The 10598-nt window shown below is 43.1% G+C and overlaps 3 protein-coding genes across 3 annotated transcripts in view; 2 read left to right on the top strand and 1 right to left on the bottom strand.

Moving 5' to 3' along the window:
- cUnh18orf54 (chromosome Un C18orf54 homolog) overlaps positions 1–677 on the top strand; it is an 11699-nt gene extending 11022 nt beyond the window's left edge. Inside the window, exon 15 of the mRNA XM_079179239.1 lies at positions 1–677. This exon is cut by the window's left edge and continues 1803 nt beyond it. The gene's annotated coding sequence lies outside the window, so the exon portion shown is untranslated.
- Positions 678–1645: 968 nt separating this feature from the next.
- On the bottom strand, positions 1646–4974 carry spag16 (sperm associated antigen 16; the record flags this gene model as incomplete). The annotated part of the gene is made up of 3 exons (XM_079179258.1): positions 1646–2311; positions 2386–2490; positions 4072–4974. The coding sequence occupies 3 exons, from the start codon at positions 4972–4974 to the stop codon at positions 1646–1648; spliced, it is 1674 nt and encodes a 557-aa protein (XP_079035384.1).
- Positions 4975–6698: 1724 nt separating this feature from the next.
- The window catches only part of LOC306710393 (ras-specific guanine nucleotide-releasing factor RalGPS1), an 80593-nt gene continuing 76693 nt past the window's right edge, over positions 6699–10598 (top strand). The window contains exon 1 of the mRNA XM_079178893.1: positions 6699–6908. The gene's annotated coding sequence lies outside the window, so the exon portion shown is untranslated. The remainder of the gene's footprint in view (positions 6909–10598) is intronic.

The raw sequence follows: 10598 nt of genomic DNA, 5'->3' as shown, positions 1-10598 counted from the left end.
TCACAAGCGATGATTTTATTAAAAAAATATTTAACAGTTCTAGAACTTTTTATTATATTTGCAAAACGTTACCAAGTTCTACTTTAAGCCTTCAGTCCAGTCTTAACCTGATGAAAGTTGAACTCAGTGTAACAATGAAGAGCTGAGTGTGAGATGTCCTAAATGGCCACTATATGTTACAAATCATGCTGCGTTCACATTGTGTGGGAGTTACCACCGTCTCAATTTTAAAAGCTGTCGATTTGTTATTAGGAGTGTAAAAAGCTTATATATGTCCAGTGAGGAGTTTATTAATACAGATGAGCCTGAAAAACAGGTTGTAAATAAGGAATCATTCCATCTCTACCATCTATCCCATATGATGAACGCAACAGAAACACTTTGATTTGGTAACAAAAGTGACCTCAGGATGAACCTCGACCAGGTAATGAACTTACGCTGTATGATTTGGACGGGAAACAGGAAGTCAGTTCATTGATTCATTAGTATTTTTATCACTTTTTCTCTTTCAGAAGTCAGACTGTCGGTGTCTTGCTTCACAGTCCGAACCATTAAAGTGCCAAATCAGCATTCAGGCAGGCAGACAGGTCACCTGAACATGAAGATGTGTGTTTTGTAACAGATCCGTGCTTTTATTCCTGTAATGTCTCCAGCTGGTCTGTCTGATATGGTTTGTCCTCAAACGGTTCACATTAAAACATTTCTTGGTTCACTTCCTTCATGGTGTCCTCATTTTTTTTTTTTTTTATAAGGAGCATTCCTCTTTCACAGCTTTCCTTACTATACATTTTAAAACATTCCAAAACAAAAAATATATATTTATCAAACCTCATTGAAGCGTGTTGAAAGTTGTGTGTACAATTAGGGACGCCAAAAAGGACGTGCATCTCCTGTGACTTTTAGTGTAGGTTCTCTAAAGCTGGGAGACTTGTGAAAGCAGCAGAGGAGAGTTCCTGTCCCTTAGTCCCCAGAATGAGTCGAGCTCCATAAGCACTGGATTCTGCACTTTTTATTTCCCTCTAGCATCTTTTTGTGTGAACCTCCCTGCTTGGTAAAAACTGAACTTCATGTGTAAACTCTATGGAGAGCCCCTTTGATTGATTCTCAACTTTTTATAACATGAAAACTGAAGCTTCGTTCTGTTGTGACAATATTACAACGTTTTTGCTGAGTTCCGTGTGTGTGAGTCCACATGGTTGACATTTTCTGTTTGTAATAAACACGGTATGGCGCCAAAAAAATGTTTTAATTGTTTTGAATTTCCTCCGAAGTCAAGATCCAACAGAAATCTGTGATCGTTAGAAAATTCCTTTTGTCGACAGGAGCTGGGTATCAAACCTCCATACTTTACCAGTAAAAACGATTCATAATCTTGTTTATTCTTTGATCAAATAGTTCCTAATTTAAATTATAAGGTCAAAGATCTTAAACTGCTGCTTGTGTGAAGACAACCTTTAACATTTAGGAATCTTGGCTTCTATTGTTCAAAGGTTTTCATGGTGCAGTTTTTTTTAATGTTTATTTCTCAAAGTAAGCCGTCAGAAATCTTGCTATGAATTCTGAAACTTGGGTTCTAGTATCAAACATTTACGTCCCCACAAGAAAACAAACACATCAGGTGAACTCTGACCATCATCAGCTGGTTTCACTTCAGGTTTTCTATTCCCGCCCAAACGATAATCACCCCGTCGTTCCCCGCTGACGTAACCATCTCCCCCTCGTGGTCGAACGTCACGCTCTGCACACCGTCGCCGTGTCCCGACAGGCTGCTCGCCACGCCGGTATCCACCTCCACCACCCTGACCAGACCGTCTGTGCTGGCCACGGCCAGTATCTTCCCCGACGGGCTGAAAGCCACCTGGTTGGCGGCCATTGGCCCTCCGTCGACCGTCGCCGTCGCCAACGCGGGTTTCCTGATGTCCCACAGGTTGACGACGCCTCGCGTGTCACAGGAAGCCACAACGTCACCCGCCGGGCTGAAGGCGGCGTGGTTGCAGGGGTGCTGGTGTCCATGGAAGTCGGCGGTGCAGACGCCCAGTCTGGCATCCCACGTGGCGAGGGTTTTGTCAGCCGAGCACGTGAGAAGTAGGTCGGAGGAGGGCAGGAAGCAGACGCTGTTGACAGAGGCCGCGTGGCGCCGCAGCGTGAGCCGGCAGCGCTGGCTGTTCAGGTCCCACAGCTTGGCGGTTCGGTCGGCGGAGCAGGAGGCCAGGAAGTGACCGCAGGAGTGGAAGGAGCAGCCCCATGTGGGCTGGCCGTGACCGGGCAGCGACAACACGCAGCACCCACGGGAGAAATCCCAGAGCCGTACCTGCAGGGGAGGGGGAGAGACTAAGATGTCGGGTTGACCTTTAACCTTTGACCTGTACACTAAGATAATCTTACCGTAGAGTCTCCGCTGGTCGTTGCCAGTTTTGCTCCATCAGGGTGAAAGCTGCAACCAGACAGCCAATCCGAGTGACCCTCACCTGTCAGCACCATCTGACCAACCTGGCAACGCACATTACATTTCAGTACATAGCCGATTGTCTTATCGTTTCACTTCACGGCGTCTCATTGTGACGTCTTCCTGCAGTGTGTCATTCTGCTTCTTCTCTTGTTGGTCAGCTTCTTTTAGCGCCTGTGATGTGTAAACTATCAGAGAATCTAATCCTATGGTTTGTCTCAAGTTATCTCACTGTGACGGATTTCACCTCATTACGATTCCTCCCTGATCTTCTTCTTTCTCTTTACTCATTTTGTCTCATCCTGTCATCTCATAACTTGTCTCATAGTATCTCAACTTGACTTAATTGCTTCTCATTTCCATTTCATGTCGTAGTAAATCTACTCTCTCATCTGACATTTTGTCATTTCCCAACTAATCTCATGGTATCTCCGCTGGTTTGATCTCATCACATTTCATCCCGTTCTTGTCTCATGTCATCTCGAGTCGTATCTCGCCTGCTCTCAATTTGACTGACTCACCTTATAAATAATGCTCTCCAGTTTGTCCTGTCTCATCTTAATAGCATATCATGTAGTATATCATTTTATTGGATATTTTGTCTCATCTCGTACCTCATTTTAGTATATTATCTCATCTCATTGTTTTATCTCAACGAATGATTCCTAGTTTAAAGAAGGTTCCATATTAAATCATTTAACAGCAAATTTTGGCACCGATGTAAAATCACTTTCATCTCTTATGTCTCATCTTATGCCTTGGTTTGCTTTTTAAAAGATCTCTCAACATTGATTCTCATCAATATTCATAAAATTGTCTTGTCATTTCAACTACTTGAATCACACCTCTAATGTTTTGATGTCGGATATTATTTTATGTCATATCTAATAATATTTCAAGTATTGCTTGTTGTCATACAATACAGGATTGCACAATGAAATGCAGATAAAACCCTTCCATGCTACACACAGACAATGTACAATTTTTATTCAAATTAGATTATTTTATAATCAATAAAACAGGCAATTAAGTAGAACAAACTATGAAAGTAGTTTAATTTATCTTGGTTTCTTGTCTCATCTCAAATGTCATCCCATCCAATATTATCTCATCTCATAAATGATCTCATCTCATGTGTCATCTCATATGTGATCTCATCTCATATGTGATCTCATCTCATAAATGATCTCATCTCATGTGTCATCTCATAAATGATCTCATCTCATATGTGATCTCATCTCATATGTGATCTCATCTCATATCTCATCTCATAAATGATCTCATCTCATATGTCATCTCATCTCATATCTCATCTCATAAATGATCTCATCTCATATGTCATCTCATAAATGATCTCATCTCATATCTCATCTCATAAATGATCTCATCTCATGTGTCATCTCATATGTGATCTCATCTCATATCTCATCTCATAAATGATCTCATCTCATATGTGATCTCATCTCATAAATGATCTCATCTCATATGTGATCTCATATGTGATCTCATCTCATATCTCATCTCATAAATGATCTCATCTCATATGTCATCTCATATGTGATCTTATCTCATATGGGATCTTATCTCATCTCCCTCCCAGCTTTGAATGAACTTCTTCCTCTCACCTTCTCTCCGTTGGGTAGCAGCTCCCACAGCCTCCAGCTGCGGTCATCACTGGCGGTGGCGAGGATCAGTTTTCGTGGATGGAGGTCAATGCAGCTGATGGGAAGTTTATGGGCTCTGAAGGAGTAAGACAGGCTGAAGGAACTGGGGCTTTTCCTGTTTTCAAATGCCCCCTGAGCCCGCTGAGGGTCCAGCAGCCTGCTGCAGACAGGGAACTGTGTGTCCTCTGGGTGTCTGGTCACGGTGCTGTTGGCTGGGGATTTATTCGCGCTGTCGCTCCTCTTGACGCCCAGTCTCGCGTCGGTGGTATTTTGAACTCTGTCCTTTTCCAAACTGATGAGCGTTTTGAGGCTCAGAGCTGCTTGATATTTGTCCTCCAGCTGCCTCCGCGCCGGCTCGTAGGACTCCAGGTGTTCCTTCAGCTGTTTAAAGTCCTCGGTGAGCCGGTTCTTCTCCTCAGCGACTCGTCGGTACTGTAGCCGGTGGAAGTCCCTCTCCCTCTGCGTCCTCACCAGGCTCTCCCCTGCCACCAGCACGTCCCGTCGGAACAGGTCCGTCTCCACGCGGACCGTCTCCAGCTCACTCCGGAGCAGCTGCCCGTGTGTGAGAGCATCGGGCATGAAGACGCCCGTCCACGCCGTCCTCAAAGCTTCAGTCCGGAGTTTCTGCGCTGAGCCGTACCACTCTGCCTCAAAGACGTTCAGAGTGCGGCTCAGACCGGCCCTCCGGATGAAGTTCCTCAGAACGTCGTCCACCGCCTCCGGGATCTTGGGGACGGTGTTCAGTTTGGACGATGCACGTGTCCCTCTGGAAGCAGCTGAGAGAGCCGCCTCCCTTACCGCCTCCTCAAGGTCGTCCTCGGAGGAGGAAACCTCCCGGTTCTCCTCGTCTGCTCCTTCTTTCATTTTCTCTCCTCTGTCGCTGAGCTCTTCGTTTACCTGTTGCCGTGGTAACAGCCTACCTTCACTGTGTTGTTTATCCACGCTGCCATAGCAACCCTATGTAATCGCAATTGTGTTTTATATTATCTGATCTGAAATCTGTTTATACTGTGTGTGTGTGTGTGTGTGTGTGTGTGTGTGTGTGTGTGTGTATATATATACATATACTGTGTATATACTGTTTTAAATGCTTTAAGTTTGTTTAGTCTACTTTAAAGCACTTTGTAATTACTAAAGTGTTGTCTGTTTTTTATTTTTGTCATTTAATTTAGCCTTTTAATGCATATTTCAAATGTCAGATATCAGCCATCAATCACTTTGGATTGTTTTCTGTCTATGAATGTATATTCTGAGGTACACAAACCAAATGAATGTCCTCCACGCTGTCCTCATGAATCAGTATTTCGAGACCTCATTCACATCACTGCACACTGCTGGGTTCACCAGAGGCCACTAGAGGGCGCACAGCACGAGACATGAAACCAGCACGAGGAAGCTGTGGAGCAGAGGGACGATTCCACAATATGAAAGCAGATCAATACATGATCAGATGACAACTGCACTACAATACAACAAATACTATATCATCACTTTCTTTTTATAGTGTTTTATCTGATAATTGTAGATCATAATTATAAAGATCTGGAGTATTAAAATGTATTTGATTTATTAAAAAGTCATTGAGTACAGAAGGTGTAGACCTAAAAAACTCCCCCCAAAACAAGAAAAATAAGTTCTTCTATTAGTGAATGTGCTTTTTTTTTTTATAACAGGCATGTCTGATGCATATTCTGTCACTGCTTCTGTTACTGTAATTCATCGGTCCTTGAATGCACCAACAAGTCAGTTTACTTCATTTGTTGTACAAATTATATTCTCTGTAACCATCTGAGAATAAAAGCTAATGACAAAGAAATCATGTCATGTCACAGCTGATGCACTGTATAACTATAGACAATAAACGTGGTATTTATCCAAAAAGGACCAGGGGTCGTGGATATGTGTACAAAAGCAAAATACAATTGTGATTCACAGAAATATGTGTCAGTACGATTTAAAAATGCGTTCCTTTTATAATGTAGCATCTGCAGATTCAGAGTATAACTTTAAAGTATAGCAATCACCTTAATTTGTGATTGTGACCTTATGAGTCATGCTCTTTAAAAGTTTATATTTTCTACAAAAAGATTGCAGCAATATTACAGTAGGAACAGAAAACCTGATAGAGCATAGTGGAAATTAATCTGGTTTGAATTTAGGTTGAAAAAATAATCCATGCAGTTTTCTAATGCACTTGCCGCTATTGAGTCGCGTTTATATTTACCGGTCGAGCCTCCTTGCTTGAGTACGAGTTAGGAACGTACCACGGACGACCCGTGATGTACGAGCCCACAAACTGCTCGTGAAGGCGTCATAGATGCACCTGCGTCTGAAGGACGCTAGCTCAGAGCCGCGCTCTGATTGGCCCGCTGTCACAAAAGGCGGGACCTCTCCGTGGAGCTCAGCGGATGATTAGGCAATACACCTGGCTGTCAAGATAAGTGCGCCCTACCTGTCACTTCCTGCTGTCGGTATTTATTCATTTTCACTTCTTTTCCCCCCCCCCCTCCCCCCGACAACAGATAATTTGGCACGTCACAGCCATGTTTGTATGATTTCGGCTGATGTATCCCGCACGGTTCGTGGACCCTGCGGACCAGACGTTACGACCTTGGCTTCATGTTCGACTCAAAAAAGGAGGAGTAACCCCCCGCTGGACACTGCTGGGGAAAACACCGCTCGGGTTTAATCAATCACCGCGGCCGGACTTGTTTTAATGTGGACTCGTATTGTCGTCTTATTGAATAGAGCAGCAGCAGCAGCAGCAGCAGCAGCGAAGGACTCTGGCTGGTGGAAAGGTAGGTAACATTAACGCAGAGGCGCTAGCATGCTTTAGCTGCTGGTGGTGAGATGAGAGGAGGCTGTGCAGCGTTGATACACACAGCAGCAGGCCTGTCTGAGGGGGGGTTCATACGGGCTGTAAACGCCGTGTCATACTGCCGTCGTGACAGGACACTATGTGCGGACTGATACACCGTGGTTCATGGCGTGTTTACGGGTGTTTTGTCTAGCGCGCGCAGACGCGTGTCTGACTGCGACACTTGACGTGAATCTCCGCTCTGCTGTCAAAACATGTTTGTGTGTGGTGCAGGGCCGGCTCCAGCGCGTTATTGGGCCGTAGGCGCAATATGACCCTCCCACTCTCCACCCACAAGTGTCACATACAGACACATTCTGTGATATTAGAATACAATGATATGTAATGATATTATGGAAGGCACAAATAGAGGCCAATCAGTTAATGAAAATCGTTTTGGTCTGTCAAGTGATGCCGTTGGGCCTAAAAAGACTTTTCCCCATAGACTTACATGGTTCCCAGTATGAACACATGAATAGCCCTCATTTAAATAATTTTGTCCTAAAAGTTTAAGTGCACTAATAGTTGAATCTAGAGTTGTTTTCTTTCCTCCGTTCATGTGAATGAGCCCAAGAACGAGGCAGGGCTGGGGGACGGGGTGCTCTATGGGCCCCGTGGATGTGAAAGGTCCCGGTAGATCCCGGTGATTTTACACCTGCATGTTGAACTTTTTTGTGCTTCATGCTCCACTGAGCAACTTTCATAGGAATGAACGGGTATCCAGTTCTCTTCACACATCCATGTTCCACACACAGAGGAGGGACGGGTGAAGGGAAGAATACATCATCGCCAGTTACTAACAGGCTCGAATACTATTATGCTATTTGTCGAATTAAATACGATGAATCATTTTATTTATTCATTTTTTAGGTTAATGAATAATAAAGTAAAGCTTCATTGGGAAAACCTCCATACAAGCTTTGAATGTAAAAAGGTTTGGTACAGCCCGACCGACCTGATGCTATCCTTGAAACTAAATGATGGACAATGTAACAGCTGATGGTTCTTTTCACCATGATTAGTGTGGAATCACAAGTGAGATTTCAGGCCGATTTTTAAAATCTGTGCTTTCTGTAAAACGCCACGGCGGCCATGTGTGTTGTCCTCTTCTTAATGAGTCCAGAGGAGGGTAGAAACACACACTGTGGGACTCTCTGTCTCCCACTAAGCAGGTAGCGTCCGTCACCATGGATACTGATGGCTGTGCTGTAAATGCATAACATCCCCCACCTAAAAAACATGATATTATTTCATAGCACAATGACCATGGACTAGTATTCACTGGATGGTAGGCCCTTTTTAACATAAAATGGCTGCAGGTTTGTACACCAGACAAAGTGTTTTAATTGTAACATCTTGTTCTGTGGTTTTATCTAAACCCACCATGTAAAGGCAGTGGGAGGAAAAGGAAGTGAAGCCAAAATGATTTGTGAAGATGGAACTTATATTTTTATGGCATTTCCTTAATTATCTGACACGTGGAGTCTGCACACATGATGCACTCATACTGGTGTTTTCACCTACTCAGCTCCATTCAGTACTAAATGTATTTGATTGACGTCTAATTCTCCTATTGGTTTTGACCTGTGACGGCGGGACAAATTACTCCTTTATTATTCCTCAGAGGGAAGGCTGCCATGCCTCTTAATGTACGTGAGAGATGGTCCCAGACCATTTGTTTCCTTTCTGATTCCGAAAGCTGAACTTCAGTATCGGCCAGCGCTTAAAATAAATGATTGAATAATGGTGAAGTAACTGTCTTAAACATAAATAAATTCCAAAAGAAGTGAGATGGTTATCATCGATTTTAGACTCGCTTTTCTTCCTATCTCTGTTGACAGTTGCACATGCTCAGTATGAATCGGGCTCATCGATACGTGTTGTTGTTCCTGTGTAGAGTAAATGAGCGGATATTGATATGATAATGTAATATCAGGTCCATGCAGCAGACTCAAGAAGGTCAACAGTTGACTCATTTCAGTTTTAAAGTAAAGTGTGGCTGTGTGTAAGAACTGGATTATCACAATATGATGTTTTGTGATACTGTGGTCGTTTCTTAAAAACACTGCTGGTTTTTATTGAATAGCTCACTTTCAAAGGTTGGTGGCAGACTGTGGCTCAGAAAGTAGTGCTACTGTGATGAATGCAGATCTTACTTCTCTGATTACATGACCAAAGTAAACTTTGTTTTTAATTAGATTTAATGCATATGGTGTAATCTTTATGCTTTGACCCTTTTCCTAAAGTAATATTAAAAAAGGCAATATATTACCTCGCTTTATTGAATCGTAACCCCTGTATTATGATGCGTATAGAGTTCTTACCAACACACAGCCCAAATCTCAGGCAGCTACATGAGCAATAGCAACCTACAAAGACCTAATCTCCCCCGAGGTTTTGCAGTTGAAGTTGCACTAAATTGAATTTGATTGACTGGCTTTAAAAGGAGTTCTATGGTTTAAAGATGATGTGCTGCTCTTTATTCTGCACGTTATCATGTGCAAACTATCTGCTCTTGTGCAGTTGGTGTGAAATCAGCACACGGACACATTTTCTCGTGTTAAAGCATCGCTGAATGATTAGTGGGCATGTGTGCGCAGCAGACAACATGTTCTTCATCGGCCAATGAGGCACCTTGATGAAGGCCCTCAGCACAGTGCTCCCTTTTTCATGCAGTGCTGCTGTTTGTCTTAACGTGGCCTAATTCCACTTTTAGACAGCTGGGGTTTTACTTTGTTAAATTTGTCCATTTCTATCAGAAATATTAACCATGCAGTCTTTTTTTATGTTGCTGCCTTTTCAGATCTCAACAATTTATTTGGTTGGTACAAAGATATAACAATCGAAACAATTACCAAAACCTCCAACATGATGGTTCATGGTTTAAAGGTGTGAGGATGTCATGGGGCTTTGATAACCGTCAGTGAGCTCGATGGCAGATCCATCAAACCAGTCACTTTTCAGCAGAAAGGGTTGGGCAACAAAACCCACAAAAGGTAGACCAGATCTGTGATTTTAGTATGTAGGCCTACCGATAGGTTTCCAGGCTTATGGTGACAGTTCGGTACTGCCTTTGTACATTATTTTACTGTAAGATATATTGCACTCAACGTTGACATAATGTCATAAACACAGACTATAAGAAGTGGACGTCGTCATTGTGATGTTTGGCAATTTTGCCGCCACCATCTTGGATTAAGGCCGTCGTACACGGAGTCTCTATGTCCGAATATGGTCACTTCCTTTCACTGATTGCAAAAAACCAAGATGGCGACGGCCAAAAGGCTGAACTCGAGGCTTCGAAACCACAGTCTACAAACCCATGGCTGATGTCACCACGACTGCATCTTTTATGAAGAATTCATGATGATTTACAGACTTTAGAGCAGTTATCAGCATTTTTGGGTGGGTGGCAAAAAACATTGTCTGGATCCTTGTAGACCAGCTGTTATACTCAAACTACTGCCAATATGGATTATCAATGATCATTAATTAGTATCGGTGGCAAAAAAACATGATCAGGGATCTCTGAAAGTTCTATTTGCTCCTTTTTTCTTTTGTGCTGAACCGATCTGTGATCCGATCTGAACCGTGAGTTTTCTGATCCGTTGCACCACTACTAAACAATACA

The sequence above is a fragment of the Pholis gunnellus genome, assembly GCF_910591455.1.
Source record: "Pholis gunnellus genome assembly, chromosome: 18".
Lineage (NCBI taxonomy): Eukaryota > Metazoa > Chordata > Actinopteri > Perciformes > Pholidae > Pholis > Pholis gunnellus.
This window is presented reverse-complemented; position numbering and strand designations above follow the sequence as displayed.